The following is a 19651-nucleotide window of genomic DNA, read 5'->3' on the forward strand; positions in this document are numbered from 1 at the left end:
TAATTTAGTTTTGACTCCAGATATGTTACCAACCAAAGGCAAGATTGACAAACATGAGAATTCATGTGAAAAACCTGAGCATTTAATCCCTAGAGGAAAGTTGAAGGAAACATGTTTTAAATAAAGAAACATCCAGGATTTGATTTAATATACTGCAGAATCAGAACATCAGAGATGTATCCCCAAAGTTAATTTCTAGATGTTGCCTTTTAATTACACAGGTCACACATAGCAATTAGCATCTAGGAAAAATTATGTAGAAAATTGGAACATTATATAAGCAACTGAATTAACTTAAAACATTATACTATTGCTTCTTTAAACTTTTAAATCAGGCTTATTTTTGCTTTTATTTTTGAAAAATAGTGGGTAAATGGATTTCATGATGGATTATCCTGTGTGTGTATGTAAGGCATTGTTCATGCTCACCTGTCCTCCTTCACCCCCCCCCCCTCCTGTGGGGCCTCTTCATTCCAGATAGTCTCACAAGTGCTGCTTCACTGTCTCATGCCAACATAGTCACATGAATACACACACACACACACACACACACACACACACACACACACACACACTCATATGGGAAATCCAGGTTCTGCACTAGAGAAAACTGGAAAGTTTGTATTTTCCTCATTATACTTACTTGTTGCTTCCTTCTATTTTAGCGCTCTCTCTCTCTCTCTCTCTCCCTCTCCCCCTTCCTCTCCCTCTCCCTCCCTCCCCCCTTCCCTGCCTCCGTCCCTCCCCTTCTCTCTCACCCCTGTAATAAGAAGGCGTATACCTCTCTATAATCACATAATACACTTAGTAAGTGGCTGGGGGAGATGGCTCAGTTGGCGAATTGCTTGCTGCGTAAGCATGAGGCCCTGGTTTTGGTCTCCAGCACCCACATACTTAGTGGCACCCCAGCCAGTCCTTGTAGTCCCACTGCTGGAAGGGCAGGCCAAGGCTCCCAAGCTTTCAGGTCCTGGGTTCAGCGAGACTCTGCCTTCAAAAACCAAGGTAAAGAGTGATGGAGGAAGACACTCAACTTTGACCACTGGTCTCCATACACATGAGCATAGATGTGCATGTGTGTCTTCAGACAACATGTATACACAAACACATACACATGGCAAAAGGATATTCAATAAATCCTAGAAAAACATGATTTTCATTAAAAGTGTGAGTATACATATAAACTATATTGATTTTATGAAACAGTCAAATTTATTTAAATATCTTTCTCAAAAAGGGTGTGGTGGCAACATCCCTGAAATTTTAGCAGAGGCAGAAAGATTGTCACAGTCCAGCCTGACCTACGTAGTGAGCTTCAGGCCAGCCAGAACTACATAGTGAGACCTGTCTCAAAAACAGTGACAACAGAAAGGGCTAGCAAACATTTAGAGTGTAAATCCTGTGAGAGTGGGTCCTTTGTGCTGCATTCTGCATCACCAGCTTCTGGTGATGGTAGGCATAATACACATTTATGTCAAAGTGTGCAAATATACTATAAGTGAGAAAATACAGTAACATACAAAAATACAGCATATATTTCATTCTTGGACACAGTAACTCCAGTTTGGGAGAATATATGTCAGAAGTACAGTGCTCAAGGCTTAGCTTGATGTTGGGATGTGAATCTTGAAGGTCAGTTATAAGGAGAGGATATGACAGATCTGTAGCTTCCTTACGTCTGTGGATCTGCCGCTTGCTTTGCTTTGCTGTTGGAAGACAGACCATCTTACCACCCCAACTACAGGCGCTGGTTAGCTCATTACCCCTTCAGTTAGGCTTCTGTGTTGGTTGCCAAAGGTTTCATTTCCTCTTGCCAGGAGAAAACAAGTCCTGCCACCGTGTGCGAGTGGCCACAGCTGCTCCCCAGGCTTCATTCCCAGGCTGGTTTCTTCTTCCCGTTCTTATAGTGAGCAGCCTTGGAATGTGTATGTGGGTGGAGCACCAGTTCGTTTTTGGTTTGTTGCAATTTGAGTCAGAGCAGCTCATCAGGTGAAACTTCGAGCAGGTGTGCGTGCTATCAGCTCCCACAGCCCCACTCCATGTCTGCTCACGGGGCATTGCTCCTCACAGCGGTGACCTCAGCTCTCGTTCAGGAAATATGAAATACAAAACGAACAAACAGGAACTTTAAAGAAGAATTTAAATGGGATCATTATGCACTGCAAACAGCATTTCATAAAGCAGACAGGCCTGAGGGACATCCTGCCTTCTAATATAAGCAAGGCTACTGTTTGTATAAATCCCTTCCTATATATTAAAATTTTCCTAGGAGGAATTTCTAAAACTTGGTTATTAAGAACAAACAGATTTTTTAAAGCCATGATTTTGGGTATCTTAGACTTGTTATAACCCTTTTTAACAACCATGCTACCACTTCCCATCTTACAGGTCGGTAGTACTGACTTCAGTAGTCATCACTAAAATATTCACATCTTGGATATCTTTAGTTTCTTCTCTTCATTTTTGAGAGCTGTTTAAGAGCAACTACAGTTGAGACCTCTGTCCCCTTCAACTCCCTCCCACTTGTTCCCATCAGAAGTCCTCAGTCCCAGAAAATTCTGATTACAAACATAATTCTATATTTTACATTTCTGTTACATATTTAGCAAACTTCATGAAGATTTTTTTTTTCTTACTTCTTCATTCCCCTTTTTGGCACATAGACAGACCACTTAGAGTAATTTTTTGCTTTGGTCTTAGACTTCTGTATTCATTTATTGGCTCATTCATTCTTTTACGCATAGGTTTAGGTAGTAGGCACAGTTTGTAACCGTCTGCAGTGTGCCAGGCACTGCAGCAGTCCCAGAAGTATGTGGTAGATTGCAGTGTGTGTAATGTGCAGAATGCATCCTGATTTCATGGGAAATGGGCTGGGACCCTCACAAAGGTCAGAGTTGCACATATTACTATAACTCCTGCAAACACTGCATAGAGGCTAAAAATGAAAACTCTGTAATAACATATGAAAATCTAGGTTTTGTTTTTGTTTACTTTTTGTTTTGTTTTGTTTGTTTTTTGTTTTTTGAGACAGGGTTTCTCTGTGTAGTTTTGGTGCCTGTCCTGGAGCTTGCTCTGTAAACCAGGCTGATCTTGAACTCACAGAGATTTGCTTGCCCCTGACTCCTGAGTGCTGGGATTAAAGGCATGTGCCATCACTGCTCAACTCAAAAATCTAGATATTGTTAACGGTTCATGAATGTCACAAGAGTAGGACCACTCTGGTACACCATGTGGGGACTTGCCTTCACACTGTGTGGCAAATTGGTAGCTATGGAAGCTACAGTTTGTGCCTTAATGTGCTCTAATTTTTGACAAGAAGCCTAATCAACAATCTTTTAAAATTCAAATGACCCTGGAAAATGTTTGCTCATATAAATCACAGTAAACTAGTGTTTACCAAAAACAAAAATCACACCCAAAGTGTCAGAATAAACTCAGTGCTGATCTGTTCCTCCATGCAGAAACTTCCTCATACTCCTTGAGTTGAATAGAAGGAAGAGGTAGAGAAACAGACAATTAAGACATATTGATATGTGAGGTAGAGAAATCCAGGGAACAGTGTGAGCCTCTTAATTAGCCTAATAATTTTCAAAATAAAGTCCCCATGCCAACAGAGAGAAGGATAGTAAAAAATAAACACCCACTGAATATGGACAGAAATGATCTTGGCACTGGTGAGAATGTTATTGTGCTGACTGTGAGACTAAAGACACCCAAAACCAGATGTGGTGGCCTGTAGTGGATAGCCATCCTGGCATTGGCCTGGAAGTCCCAACCCCCATTGAGGCTTTAATAATGGTCACGCCCACAAGGCAGGGCAGAGGAGGAAGCGGAAGACAAGGATCCAGAGGAGGTCTCTCTCTTCGTTCGGGGATCCTGGATGCAGGAGGTAGACTGAGCAGAGTTCTCCAGAGAACACTCCCAGACTGTGCCATACCTTTGCCAGACCCTACAACCTATCCCTTCATTTGTAAGTTACCCCACAAAATAAACCTCCCTTTTAACTACGTGGAGTGGCCTTAATAATTTCACCAATAGTGGCACATGCCTATAATCCTAGCACCAGAGAGGCTGAGGCAGGAGAATTGTGAGTTCAAGGCAGGCTTGGACTGTGGTATTGTGTTTCCTGAAATATTGTGCATGCTAATAAACTTATCTGGGGTCAGAGAACAGGACGGCCACAATATTAAACATGAGGATAGGCAGTGGTAGCACACGCCTTTAATCCTAGCATTTCAGAGACAGAAATACCTCTGGATCTCTTGAGTTCAAGGCCACATTAGAAACAGCCAGGCATGGTGACACTTGCGTTTAATCCCAGAAATCCAGCCTTTAATCCCAGGGGGTGATGGCAGAAAGTAAGAAAGATATATAAGGCGTGAAGACCAGAAACTAGAAGTATTTGGCTGGTTAAGCATTCAGGCTTTGGAGCAGCACAGTTCAGCTGATATTCATGTGGATGAGGACTCAGAAGCTTCCAGTCTGAGGAAATAAGACCAGCTGCGGAACTGGCAAGGTGAGGTAGCTGTGACTTGTTTTGTCTCTCTGATCTTCCAGAATTCACCCCAATAACTGGCCTCAGGTTTGATTTTATTAATAAGACATTCTAAGATTCATGCTACATTGGACTAAATAGATCCTGACCAAGTAATTAATAAATATGCAAGTCCACCATTGTTTGAATGTGGCTTTAGAGTTTAAAAATTTTACTTTATATACATACCATTTAAAGTCTTTTACTGCTGTAGTTAAATGATATCCATTTTATGGTTTTGTTACTGCAATATATTTTGATATTCTAATGCATAGTTCTGGAAGATGTGGCCAGAGATGTAGTTCTGCCTCATGTTCCCTCTGTAGCACCAAAAGAATTAAACAACAGTCTTCAAAATATAGCATGACTATTTCTGAAGATATTCCCAAATAATGTCTCTTAGAGCATCTGTGAGACGTCCATCACATCTGAATTCCCAAAGTATTTTATAGAGCTTACATTACAGATAATAGGAGTATTAATATTAATGATATAAAACATGAACCTTTGGTGAGCACTGTTAATAGGAATTTGGGGTTGTCTTTAGTATCAACATTAATGTGACATCTTCAGTTATAATGCATTTTCCATTGGTAACTTTTGCCTTTTCATTATCCTGTCACATTTTGTGTTCCAGAAACACTCAGCCGCTTGTAGGAAGGGCCTCCAGTGGCTGCATTTCCCCCTCTGATTTAGGGTCTGCTTTTCATTTATGATTTCCTGGTTTGTTTTCCTCTGTTATCTTTCAAAGCAGGCCTCACCTCTTCTAGGAAGCCTCCCGCACCTCCACACTCCCTTGGGTTACATCCTCCTCTACAGCAACGTGATACTTCTGTTCGTCTTCGTGTTTACCGCTGTGTGCTCTGTAGCTGATTATATGTTCATGACCTCACTTCAGACGGACATTAAATGATTCAGTTTCCTTCTTTGGAGCTGCACCTGCCATGTGTAGCTTTGTTGAGTGACTAAATAAGACTCCTGCTTTACTGTACCCCCCCCCCCCCCCCCCCCGAGACAGGGTTTCTCTGTGTAGCTTTGCGCCTTTCCTGGATCTCTCTGTAGACCAGGCTGGCCTTGAACTCACAGAGATCTGCCTGGCTCTGTCTCCCAAGTGCTGAGATTAAAGGTGTGTACCACTACCGTCTGGTAATTTTTTTTTCTTGTGTAGGCATTGGCATTTTTTTGTTATGTTTGGGCAGTGTGCATTGTTTGTTAGATCTGATCTCCTTGATTACTTATATGATGATTTATACCAGCTGAGGTACCCAACCAAGTTAGTACTGGGGGTATTAGGTTCAAAGTTAATTTTGGTGTGTCAGGATATAAATGAAATACAAATAAACTTTTAGGGGGACAAAATCATTTATATACATATATAATTTTTGTTAGCATAAAAATAATGGGTTTCATTATGAAATTTAAATGTTATTAATATTATTGTATATTATGTGTGACGTGTATAGGGGGAGTTGTGCACATTCCATGGCATGTGTGTGGAGGCAGAGGACAACTTTGTCAGTTTTCTTCTTACACCTCTAAGTGTACTAACCTGGGTAACAGAACAACCTGGATATTGAACTAAGGTTATCAGGCTTGCACAGCAAACATCTCACCCACTGAACCATTTCACTGGCTCTTATGACGCTTTTATGCATGTAAGTCATCGTCCTTGTCTGATCTGTGCCCCATTGTCCTCTCCTAGTCTCCTTCCCTCCTCTTGCTTCCGTGTTGTATGTGTTCACGCACACACGTGTCTTAAGTTTAGCGTCTGGACTAGAGAAAAACACGCAGTATTTCATCTTTCTTCCTCCAGTTCCCTCTTTCCCCTCCTCTTCCCCATCCCATTAGATCTTTGTTCATAGTCCTTCTGTGCTCTCATGTCCCATGTATTACATCTTGTTTAATTTCGTCAGCAGCACAAAGATAGCATTACATACATGAATGTACATGAGAAAAAATGAAACAGGAAAGGGAGTTTCACCACTCCTAAGCTGCTTTTCTGTCTCAGGGAACTTTTGCTCACTTGGCCTATATGAGAGCAAGGAGAGCAGAGGGTGGTTCCCCTATAGTACCATAGAAAATGGCGCTGACTCCGTACAGCGCTCTTGCCTTTTGCTGGAACCCTCAGTTTATTTCACACTTATCCCATATCAAAATCAGCAAGGTGAGTAAGTTGAAAGACATATTCTCCAAACTAGATTCCATCCAAAGAAGTTGAAATGTTACAGGAAGATCACTGAAATATCTCTGGGGTAGGGGAAGTTGGTCATGCTTTTCTAGACACAACCTCCTACCCTAGAAGCTGCTGCTATGGACCCACTGCCCATGCAGGACTACCTAACACTCTACACAGCACTCTCTCCTCTCTCCTATGGGAAGAGAATTCTTAATTCCAATTTGGCACAAGGCCTTCTGGGAAAAGTTAGATTATGTCCTTTATGGTTCAGCAAAAATAGTATGATATATGAGAAGTAAGTGGGAATACAATGTTACAGTTCCTGGAATCCCTCCATACCTGGTGATGAAAGCCATGTGTCCCTTTCCCCTCCACTCTTCTTCCTTCTTGATGTTGCAGTTCTGGCTCAACACTAGGAGCTCTGACGATCATCTCAGATGGAGAACGGCCTCTCAGGCAGAGCAGTGAGCTGGGAGGAGACTGGGCTACCAGGGCAGTCTTTGACAGCCTGTCTAGACGTCATTTGGTTGATAGGGGTGTAGCCTTTTATCTTGAGCTGCCCTGATTATCTTTGTCTTAGTTACACACACTCAGACCTGACCCTAGCTGACTCAGGGTTCCACAAATCAACTGTGTGATCTTAACAATGCCCGTGTCTCTCTGAAGTTCTTTGGAGCCTCTTATTTATTCAGTCTTCTCAGATTATTTACTCTCATCTTGGAATGCTGTGCCAGGGTTTGATGTTGGCTTTCTTGTAAAAAATGATTGATCTAAAAAAATTTTCCACATTGTCAACAGTGATACAGGGTCAGCACAGAAGTATTTCACCAATAATTTGAAGGAAAATAACTACATTCTAAGTTCCAGAATGTCAGCATCATCCTTCTCTCATAAAGTCTGGAACTCTACAGTCTCTGACTCTCAGCTGTCCTTCCACGCACTCTATGCAGATGAACACCTGGTTTCTAGGGGTGTTAGGAAGATAGACACATCCTCTATGTGAAGCTCAATGTGAACATTTGATGCTCAGGGGCTTCGGGAGCCTCACAGCTGGTAAGAAAGTTAATTATAAGTCACAGTTGGGCAAGACAGGGATTTTGATGACCTCTCTTGCTTATATAGCTTGATCTAACTTTTAAGATACTTAATGGCATATATTGTCTTCCTCTCAATAATAGAGTGAGATGCTCTTCTGTTTTAGGTTAAACACTGAAGGACTTCCATATTTAAAATGGTAAATCTGAAAAGGCTAAAAAATTGAGAGTGATAATTTTTATGCCTTATAGGCTGAACTCTGATCTTTCTTGGATTGACCTGTGTGAGCCTGTGGACTTAAGATTGGCTCTGATTTTCCAAATATTGCTATGTGTCACAGATGAGGAACCTTCAGAAAGAACATCTAGGGCTTTCCATCTCCATGGCAACCATTGTGGAGATCATTTAGCCTCCTATTCCCTGTGGGAGCTTTGTCAGCCTACAGTGTTCATGTGTGATTTCTTAAACTCTGGCTCCTGGTTGAGGGTAAGGGATAGTGATAACAAGGGGGCAGGGATGGAGCTTCCAATGAAGTGCTTGTCCAGAACTATCAAAACAAAGGATATGGGTCAAGTTCATGATTAAAAGCTCAGAACAGTAGGTGGGTATTTGGGAGACTGGGGCAGAAGAGATCACAGATTTAAGGACAGCCTGGATTATGTAGAGATATTTTTGTCTCCAAAGCCAAACAAACAAACAAAAATCATAGGAACTAGGAAGGGTCTCATTTGTGGGAAATGACCAAATGATAGGAATGGGGTGTGAGGCTTGAACAGAATTCCACTTTACCATCTGCGTTTATGTATACCTGACCTATGCTGTCCAAAGGCATCATTTTCATATCTCTTTCTGTGTTCTTTATAGTTTGACCTGAATGCCCAGGCTCTCTGAGTGTGTTAAATGATTTTGTTTGGCTGAAAATGTTTTTGTTTGTTTATTTTGTTAAGGGACCAGGAGGGTAAATTTAAACTGAAAGCGGTGTTATTTGTGACAATGTGGCAGACTTTTGAAGCATTCTGGTTCTGTAGGATTCTAGCAAGCTTGTTGTCCATTTTGCCTTGGGTCACATGACATCTGTTGGGCAATTTGAGGAAGTTAAGCAGGTTGAGAGACCTGGACATCTTAAATTCAGTGATGGGCTGTGTATGCCTCTTTAACTCACCAATATTGCCATGGGAATATGTAGAGTCTACTAGAAGTTCATATTTTTAAAAACACTATAGGCATTATTTCAGAAGCCTGTGATGATTTCTAAAGCAAAGTACTGTTTATTTCTTAATTTAGGTTTCATACCTTTGAATGGTGTCAACATATCAAATATTGGGGTACTAGATATAAAATATTCATTGAAAATTTGTTTTTATTCTGTGGAACTTAGAAAATTCTAGCCAACTTGGAGAGAGTTTTATTAGTTAATAAGAAAATAATTTATTAATACAATAATAAATTCTGGGGTTGACAGATCTTAGTTCCTGCCCTCAAGAATATTTAACTTTTTCACAGATTCCCTTAGTTCTTGTTGGTTCAGTGCCAAAAACAGCTTATTGTTGACAAAGGGAGTTCAACTGGAAAAGCATTTGCAGAGATGAAAATTTCCTTCAACCCCACTACTCGCTGAGAGAGAATTGTTCTTAAATTAGGTATATAGTTGTCTTGGGTCATTTTGTTAGTTTGAGGACATGATATATACATCTCAATCATATCTATATATTTATATATCTATCAGATTTATCATTCATATTCTACATGTTGATTTTTATATAATTGAGGCAATAGTTATATTTCAGTGTTAGTACATGTAGATCTACCTACTTTTTTGTTTTTTGTTTTTGTTTTGTTTTGTTTTGTTTTTTTTTCCAGCTGAGGATCGAACCCAGAGTCTTGCACTTGCTAGGCAAGCACTCTACCACTAAGCTAAATCTCCAACCCTTTTGCTTTGTTTTGTTTTTTGAGACAGGGTTTCTCTGTGTAGCTTTGCACCTTTCCTAGATCTCGCTTGGTAGACCAGGCTGGCCTCGAACTCACAGAGATCTGCCTACCTCTGCCTTCCGAGTGCTGGGATTAAAGGCATGTGCCACCACCGCCTGGCTACCTACTTTTAAAAGGCTTTCATAGAGTGTTAGGTATCTGTTCCACAAATAATCAAACGTAACACAAGCCTACCTGAAACATCACTGTAAGGTGTCTATTGGTGACTCCGGTCGTGGCACCCTGCAGACCTGTTGCTTTCCCAGCATTGACAGCTGGGAGATTACACCTGCCATGATAACAGCATTCCAAACAGGCTTGCCATATTCAGTAGGTACCAGCCTCCATCTGAGGTGGGCTGGTCACAGGAATGTTCTTCCATAGTTAAGCTTTCATCTTCTCAAAGAGTTAGAGAGTGGTTAAAGGCTTTGTTTCTCATCAGCACCTGGAGCTGGAGAGCTATTTGATGGTGATGAGTTTTACCCAGGCAATCTCAGAAATCAGAGCATTGTGTGCTGCTTAAAACACTCTCTTTGATTTACTTATTCACTGTATTCATTTTTGTGGGGTGGTGTGTGTGTGTGTGTGTGTGTGTGTGTGTGTGTGTGTGTGTGTGTGTATAAATGTGCAGAGTCCAGAAGAGCCTGATATGTGTCTCCTTCCATCACTTTATGTCATAGTTCATGAGACCAGGTTGCTCACAGAACCTGAAGTTAACTGTTTTCACACAGCTGGCTGGCCAGCAAGCCCTAACATCTGCCCCTGTCTCTCTCCAGTACCGGGGACAGACATGCAAGGCTGTGCCTGGCTTTTTAGGTGGTTTCAGGTGAATCTAAATTCCTGTCCTTGTGCTTATACAAGCTCTTTTGTCTACTGAGCCATCTCCCCAGACTCTTTTTGAATGGTTGGAAGCATTTTTAAAGTACCGCCCCCCCCCATAATTTTCTAATACTTGATTCCTTTACACAATGACTTGATTTTTGAGAAAAACCTCTTTATTTTGGCTATAGAAGATAGCCACAGTTGGCAATAGAGCAAGGACTTTGAAAACATAATACAATTTCTCCCCATCTCAGCCTTTACTGTGTGCCCTTCAAGTCTGCCTCTGGAGCAGAATGGTTTGCAGCTTTTAAGTGGGGGCTGGCTCTGAACTCACTGTCCTCCCTTCCAGCCTTCCTCAGATAGCATGGCCTGCTCTGCATGTTGCCACTCTTATTTGCTGTCAGATGTGGGGGAATGTTTGTTGTTTTGCAGGCTATAGAATAGCCTTAGTCTTTTTGTTTTGCATTAGGATGCTGTGTGCATGTCTAGTAAGGCTGCCCTATGACCTCTTGTAAGTCATGAAACATGTCATTGGTGGGAGAATCTGGTGCATTCCAGTAGAGTTGAGTATGCTGTGGACCCACTGTGCACTGTGTCTTAAAGAAGGCCCCGGATTGTGCACAGCCGCATGTCTGACCTGTGAGAAAGGAGCCAGATGGTGGTGCCACCATTCTCATTGCATGTCATGGTATGATTCAGAAGGAACAATTTTAGTCATATTTTAGAAGAACTTGTGTTCCGGGGCTCCCGCTTTGGAAGTGTGAATATTCTTTCATCTTCAATGCCAGAGTGAGAGGGGTGAGCAGTCGATGATATAGCAGTCCTCTTCCTTTAGCAAGTTTGTTATTTAGAGCAATTAGCCTCTATGTGCTTCATCCACGAGGACTATTTAAAACTTAATTTTATTATTATTATGTGTCTGAGAAAGAATGAGAGTGTGTGAGCAAGAGGGGTGACGAGGGGGAGGGAGCACGTGTATGTTACAGCGCACACGTGGTGTCTGAAGAACACCTTCCTCTGTAAGTTCTAGGAAGGGAACTCAGGACAGGCCTGCACAACTCACGCTTTTCCCAACATTGGCCAATCCCGCCAGCCCTGAGATCTTAAAACAAAACAAGATAAAAACACTGTTAAGTTATATCAGTGTGATGTTTACTGAAAGCAGTATTTTAGATATCTCATTCTTCCTTAAAATTTTCTTCTCTATACATACTTGATTTTTCTGTGGGTTGGAAATGACTTCACGAGCATCATTGTTGATGATTTTTAGCCGTTTCTATTCTATAAAGTTTGACATGGATTCTGAAATATTGTCAGTATGTCAATCTCTGTGGATCTTTTTGTACTGTGTCCTGTGTTTTTCCTTCTTCTCTTTAATAAACAGTCTGTAGAAAGCTGTAGATAGCTGTGGGCTGTCGTTCCTGTAATCTTCCTCTTTGGGCTGCAGCCTTAGGCTTGCACTGCCTCCCAGCCTTAGGCTTGCACCGTCTCCCAGCCTTAGGCTTGCACCGTCTCCCAGCCTTAGGCTTGCACTGTCTCACAGCGAGCCTCAAGCATAAGGGTTGCTCCAGCATGGAGGACTTGGGACCCTACCTGGAAACCTTGACTTTTCAACTCTGGTGCCTTTGTAGTTCTAAACTGTTTGTGCCACCCATGTGCAAGGTTAGGAGATGCTCCCCCAGCTTCACACCACCTAGGCTGTTGCTTACTACCTCCAAGATCCCTTGTGGAGAACTGGGAAGTGCGGGAGCAGAGAGCAGTCCTCAAAGGCAACCTGACTGCCTGTGTGCTTCTCTTCTCTCTGGATATTTTGATTATATCTTCGGAGTGCTCTGATTTCCTCAGATGGGATTTGTTTGTGGGGAGGGCAGTTCTTCTAGTTTGCAGATTGATTTACAAAAAGATTGATTTACAAGTTAGTTAATCATTATTAAACTCTTATTGGTATTTAAAATTATTGAAATATTAAAAATAAGTACATTATGCTTTATTATTGAGCCTTATCCTAATTGTATATTATAATCTATCAGGTCTTATGATTATTTGTTGTATATGGAAGTTCAGGAATTACATGAATGGGGCTGTGGAATTGGCTTAGTCAGCAAAAATGCTTCAAGCCTGAGAACCTGAGTTTGGTCCCCAGAACCCACTTAAAAAGAAAATACTGAGTGCAGGGATACATACATGTAATGTTAGTGCTGGCAAGGAAATATCGAATACAGGGATACACACATGTAATGTTAATGCTGGCAAGGAAATATCGAATACAGGGATACACACATGTAATGTTAGAGACAGGAGTAGTGGATCCCTTAGTCTCACTGGACAGCCAGCCTACCCTGGGTTGGAAGTTCCAGGTCAGTGATAAAGCTAATCTTTAAAAAAAAAAAAAAAAGTAAATAGTGAGCAGCCTGAGGATTGACCCCTGGCTTCCACTTACACATGCATACATGTGCACCCATAAACACACATGCACCCACACACATAGCAATGACAAAACAGCACTGAATAACGCAGGCAGTTGCTGGCTAATTTAAAAAACTCCAAGATTGGTTTTTAATTATTGCATGTTATCAGCCGACTTTCTTCATATACCCTTCTCTTGTCCTGCTTGTCTCCTGGGCTGCTTTATTCTGATTGGCTTGCAGAGTCTGTTTCTATATTAGAAACAATAGCTCTTTTGTGTCTGTGCTGGAAATGTTTCTTATCACTGTGTCATCTTTGAGTTTGGTTTTATTGTCACAGAAGACCTAAGAATATCTTTATATCTTATTTTTGTGGAATTTAATTTATACTTCTTTAACTTCAAAATTCAGCCTTGTTTGTTGTCGTTCTGCCTTCCCCAAATGTCTCTGTCTTTGAGCCACACAAAATACATCTTCGAGTATTGGAATTGGGATGTTTTAGCTCCAATAAAGACTGATTCTCCACAGATATCATGTTCTGCTGTTGTCTGAATGTCCACGCACCTGGGTCTCTTTGGCACTTTCCTGTTTTATGAGTAGCTCTCTATTTTATTCATTGAGATTTTTGAATGCATTTTTAAAGTTGAAGACAAATTCTTCACCCTTTGAAAGGCTGATGTGGTGGTGCATGCCTTTAATCTTGACACTTGGGAGACACGGGCAGGTGGGTCCCTGAGTTGGAAGCCATCTTCGTCTACACAGTGAGTTCCACACCAGTGAGGGCTTCATAGACTCTTGTCTTAAAGACAAATAAATAAACCTACCTTTCTTATCTTGGTTTACATATTTTAAAAAAAATGATTTGATAAAATCTTTTTGAGATTTGAAATGAATACTGATTTTCTGGATTAAATTAGATAAATTTGTTTTTCATATCCCTTGGTAAAAAGTTTGAACTAGTTGTTTTTAATAAATGTTTATTATGCTTTATTCCTAGAAATTCTGTGTATATTCATGTTATGTTCTTCCATTTTACTTTCAACTGGATTTTAAAAGAGCTGCTTATTTTTATTATAAATTTTCTGAAGCCTTTCCTACTCATACTTTTGGATCTTCCTGGTACAATAGTGACAGTCTATTTTCTTCAGATGGTCACGGTTTCATCTCTTTTATTTTTCTAGTATTGATAATTCATTCTTTTCTTTAGTTGCGCTGGCTGTGACATTAATTGTGAAATTAATATATGCATGCACACACACTTGCATGTATTTACATGCATGCACACACTTTGTGTGTCCCCCCCCCCCCCCCCCCCCCCGGCCCCTTTCTTTCGAGGCTGGATTTCATGGTGGAGCCCTGGCTGGCCTAGGATTTGCTATGTAGACCTAAACTTAAGAGGCCTAAAACTTAAGAGTTCCACCTTCCTCTGTGTCCCAAGTGCTGGAATTCAAGGTGTATACAACCATACCTAGCCATATCTATTTATTTTATGCAAGTGTGTGTACGAGTCTGTGTCTGTGTGTCTGGGCACACATGCCACATAGAGCGTGTGGAGGTCAGAGGTCAGCACTCAGGAGGCAGTTCTCCTCTTTCACCATATTGGTCCCAGAGGATGGAATTCAGATCATCAGGCCTGGTGGCAAACACATTTCACCTGCTGAGCTATCTAGCCCCCCTCAGTGTGTGTGTGTGTGTGTGTGTGTGTGTGTGTGTGTGTGTGTGTGTGTGTGTGTGTGCGCTAATTTTTAATTTTTGAATTTTTAAAACATATTTTCCCAGCACAATCACAGTTTCCTCCCCCTCTCTCTTCTCCCAGTCCTCCCTCCCTCTTCTCCCAGTCCTCCCTCCCTCTTCTCCCAGTCCTCCCCTGAACCTTTCCTCTTTCCCCCATCTACTCCTCTCTTCAGAAAGGGACAGCCCTCTCAAGTGCACCAGTCAGCCATAGTATATCAAGTTGCAGTAACACTGGCACCCCCTCTCCTACTGAGGCTAGACTAAGGCAATCCAGTAGGAGGAAAGGGTCCCCAAAGTAGGTAACAGAGTCAGAGACAGTGCCTGATCTCACTGTTAAGAGATAATTCTCCTGGCTTTCTGTTACTTAGGTAAGATTGGTTAATGTGCATACTTCTTTAAGGAAAAAAAAATGAGGCTTGTGGGTAGAACCCAGGTAAAGTGCTTGCCTAGAAGGCATAAAGCATTGGGTTCCGGCCACTTTTAATGCTGAAAGAATAGAAAGTTTTTCTTGTGCTTCTCTGTTTTGTTTTCCCCCACTAACTATAGAACAGTTGCATTCTTGTCCTTTGTTCTTTATTTAGTAACAAAGGTATTTAAAACTCCAGCTTTTCCTTGCAGAATTCTCCTTCAAGCTTCTGGGTAGATTTGTATTAGTTTATAACTCTCCCCTGTATCCTTACTATTCAGTTTCATTTCTCCTGCTAAAAAGTAATGTAGGTAAAAATGATGTTGCACAGACATTTTATACAGTAAGCACGGATTATCACAATAGATGTGTGCATATATGGACACATAAGACTTCATACATTTGAAGAATTTTGAAGTATCAGGTTGGTTCACCAACAATGAAATACCATGGTCATGTACTTGTGGATGTAGAGGAAGGTTCTACTTTTTACCTTTGTCTGTCTCTTCCTTTTTGAATTCTTTCTCCCTGACTCTGTTAATTGAAAGAAAGGAACAAATCCCATGGTTCTGTCACCTGGGTGGGGACACAGGGAAGAAGTGGCCTGTGATGGTAGGAGATGCAGGGCAAGAGGCATGTGGGTCTTCAGGACAAGAAGAAGATGAGACAGAGCATTGAACTGTCTGCATGAAAGTGCACAAACGGGCTGCCTGGGGAGACAGGAAGTAAATGAAGTAGGACCAAATTTTAGATCCTTGTGAAAGCTAGAGAGAGAATTCTTCATGAGTCATGAATTATTGCAAACTGTCAGATGCATATGCATGTACAAAGCAAGCCATGTAGCAGAGCATAGAGCTTGCTGCCCAGGATCATTTTCAATGCTTACTTATGTTACCATCATACATTGTTGCTTACCTCAAGACTCAGAGTAGTGCACTATGATTTACACAATGGTCTAATGTACGGTCTTTGAGTCTAGCTTGTGTTTGACATTGTGACTAGGTGACATTTGGAGTAATATTGGAGGTTATTAATATTATAACTTATCAAAAAGATAGTCTGTTATCATTGTGGGTCAATCCAGAGATGCTGTCCTTCAGTCTCATCTTCTTTCTTCTGCCTTGCTGCCCCCTCCCCATCATAACTACAAACTTCTTTGCATACACTGAGCAGAAAAGATGGAAATAGACTAGATATGGGGAATTGGCCATGTTTGCAGGCCTGTTTGCTTGTCCCTTGATGTGTGGAATGGTGGAGTATTGAGTGAAAACAGAATGAAGTAAGTGTAACTGTCAACAGCATTTTCTGGAGCCCATATATATGCACTGGGTCCAGGACTTGCAGCATGATGTCACTGTATTTGGGAATGTCACAGGATGTCACTTGTGCTTTAAAATGGAAACAGAAACTGACTGTCTTCTGTGTAAAATTATATGTGTGTGTATATAAAATTATATATGTGTATGTATATTATATACATATTTTTTTCTATTCCTAGGGGACTCCTTCTCACAGTTCCGATTTGCTGAGGAGAAAGAATGGGATGGTGAAACTTCATGTCCAAAGCAGGTAAGACAAGTGTGTCTTAAATGTCTCAAGACCAAGGCCCTGCACCTTTCCATTATAGCAGAGATGAATCTTGTGGAAAAGAGCATGCATTTTATTCTCTGCTACTGGCTCTGGAGAGAATGTGTAAGAGACCTAGTTGATAAGGTCCATCAACCTTGAGTTCATTAGGCCATCCATGAATGTCTCATAGGTTGAGTTGTGAAGTAGGAAGTTAATGGTTATGATTTTAACACAGTAGATTACTTTGCTATTTTTCTTTTTTCTTCTGCTTTTTTTTTTTTTTTTTGCCAGCCTCACCCTTCGCTGACATTCCTTCCTTAACCTTGTACCTTTATTACCCTCATTTAGTAGAATAAACGTACAAACTAAAAACAGGCATCATAGAAGGGCTTCAGTCCGTCGTCCTTAAACCACAAAGTCTGTGTTTGTGCTGTAGGTTTAGTCAGGGTCCTTGCTGTGTTCATGAGTAAGGAGTGGACTGGGTGCCACTTTCCCTCCAAAGGTCTGTAAGAAAGGATTTCATTCTGTTTCCCAGCCTGACCTCAAATTCATGACCCTCCTGTGTCTGTCTACCAAATGTTGACATTACAGGCCTGGGCCACTACACACCTGTTTTTTCTCACATTCTTTTATGGTGAGATGTAAGTGTTTGCATCTATGGGAGGGAGGGAGGAGGAGGGGAGAAGGAGAAGAGAATGCGGGAAGTTGATGTCAGGTGTCTTCTTTTATCACACTTGACCTTGAGATGCCCCTACAATAGAGCTATCAGTGGGATCTCTGGCTTTTTGCCAATGTGAAATCAGTAATTACAGGACAAGACATGGTCCTGGATGGGCCTATGAAAGTCCGTGTCCAACATTGGAGGTGGATGGTGTTTGCCTCTATTAGAATTCATTAGGACCAGCTCTTAAGTCACCAGGACACCTACAAGGTAGCTAATCCGACAGTAGATGATCAGCCACTGGTCTGGCTGTGGACTTAGCAGGACTGTTGGTTTGAAACAACAGTGCAAGAATGTAACTTCATTTCTGGGTGGAAAGGGTCAAAGGAAGCTTTTAGTGCCGCCACCACCCCGAGCGCTGCTGGCTGGAGAGAGGAAGTTGCTGGTTTGGGATTTGAAGAGAAGCAGAGCTTACCCACCAGCTCCTTTGGGGACACCTGGCAACTCCATGTCACCACCTAACCAGCTCTTTTCTCTTCTGCCTAGGACCGGCAGTCTGAGTTTAGGGGAAGTTTCTGGTCAGATTTCATTAAAATGCTAGTTTTCTCCCAATTTTAAGGCTATGGTGTCAGCTTGGTGTGATGGTGACCACTGCCCTGTGTCTCTGAGTGAGTGAGCGAGCTGTGGGCTCACTGTTGGTAGAGAGCTGTTGAAGCTCATTAGATGTGATTTATTACTGGACTCCCAGAGAAAAGTAACTCCAGTGAATGACTTACGCACACTTACTTTACCCCCCTCTCTTTTACACTCCATCTAGAATTCAGCACTCTATGTGGATAGTGAGTCACTGGTTTGGCCCCTTCAACAGCTGCCACTGTCTGTCCGGCTTAATGTTGCTGCGGAGCTGATCCAGGTAAAATCAGAGTCTGCCTACTGGCTGGGTTGGGACAGAGGAAAGACCAGAGGGAAGAATATAGCCTGCAGGGCATCTCAGCCTGAGCCTTTCTCATCACTAGCTGAGGCCTCATACTGAGGTGTCACCTTGGAAAGTTTGAAGGAAAACAAAACAGTTGTTTGAAGTTACTGTTACATTTTATATATGACATATTTTAATGGATCAAATGTAATAGAATTGAATGCAAGAAGGACTATAAAGTCTAGCTATTACCACAGAATATTCAGGTATCAGGCTCTGAGTTGGCACTAGGCACACAGTAGTGAGAAGGTGGATGTGGTTCCTCCTTCCCTGAGCTCAATCTACTGGAAAATATTGATACTAATCAGTTTAATGAAGCAACAGATGTATAGAAATGATAAGTTATGTGAATTACAGTGTGCCATAAGAGCTTGTAGTAATGAACCTGATTGGTGTGCCTAGGACTGGCTTTCCTCAGGAAGCAGTGGGTAAGCTGAGGTCTGAGGTATAAGATTACTTGAGCTGCAGGGAAAGGAGATGATGACCCAGGCAGGTCCGCATTAATGAAAATGATCATGGTAAATACTGAGCTGGGAGAATAGAAAGCAGGCTGAGCGGTTGGAGTTTGTATTCATGGCTGTGTCTGTGTGCTCTTGTACAAAGGCAGAGTAGGTAAGCCATCTTAAGAAAGCTGTCACCTGGGTCCAGGTGAGAGACACTAACACACACACCCAAACACACTCACTCACTCACTCACTCACTCACTCACTCACTCACTCACACTCATATCCATAGACTTCAGGTCTGTTCTCAACTGTGCGCATTATTATCACCTAGGAGGTTAAAAAAGAAGGAAAACAACTTCCAGGTTCTCACAGAGATCTATGAAGTGGTTGTAGGATTAGCATAGAGGACCACACCCTGGCTTCGCTTTCTACACTGCAATTCTGGACATTGGTCTAGTTCATGCTTATAAGGCCATGCTGAAGTAAACTTCTGGGAGTTACTAGCAATTTGGGCCTTTAAGTAAGAGTAGGGCTCAATTGCTATAGCTATGGCACACTGTCTAGCCTGTACATTGTGGGCCCTTGCCATCCCTGTGGCCTTACCCCAAAAGACTGTTTCTCAACCTTAGGCTGAGACCTTGTCACAGTCATATGGGAAATCTTTGAAGCATAGCACAGATAGGGCCAAATGTATGGATAAGTATATGTAACTGTGGAATCAGCATTCAAGAGTCAGAATATTGCCAGTTCCTCTGAGGCCACCACACATACCTTAAATCCCTATCTGCCCACAAGACAGCCATTACCCTGGCTTCTATTACCATAGTTTTACCTGGTTTTGAATGTTCTATAAATGTAGCCAAATAGTCTGATTTTCTTCAGATTTGACATTGTATGTTCAAATGATAGGTGAGTTCTTTTC

At 41.7% G+C, this 19651-nt stretch overlaps 1 protein-coding gene across 3 annotated transcripts in view; it reads left to right on the forward strand.

Annotated features, from left to right (window-relative positions):
• The window catches only part of Aven (apoptosis and caspase activation inhibitor), a 158286-nt gene that overhangs the window by 114471 nt on the left and 24164 nt on the right, over positions 1–19651 (forward strand). For all 3 annotated transcript variants that reach the window (XM_036183843.1, XM_036183842.1, XM_036183841.1), the window contains exons 3-4: positions 16576–16646; positions 18125–18220. In XM_036183843.1, the coding sequence (XP_036039736.1) occupies positions 16576–16646; positions 18125–18220 (167 nt within the window). The remainder of the gene's footprint in view (positions 1–16575; positions 16647–18124; positions 18221–19651) is intronic.

The sequence above is a fragment of the Onychomys torridus genome, chromosome 4 (assembly GCF_903995425.1).
Source record: "Onychomys torridus chromosome 4, mOncTor1.1, whole genome shotgun sequence".
Lineage (NCBI taxonomy): Eukaryota > Metazoa > Chordata > Mammalia > Rodentia > Cricetidae > Onychomys > Onychomys torridus.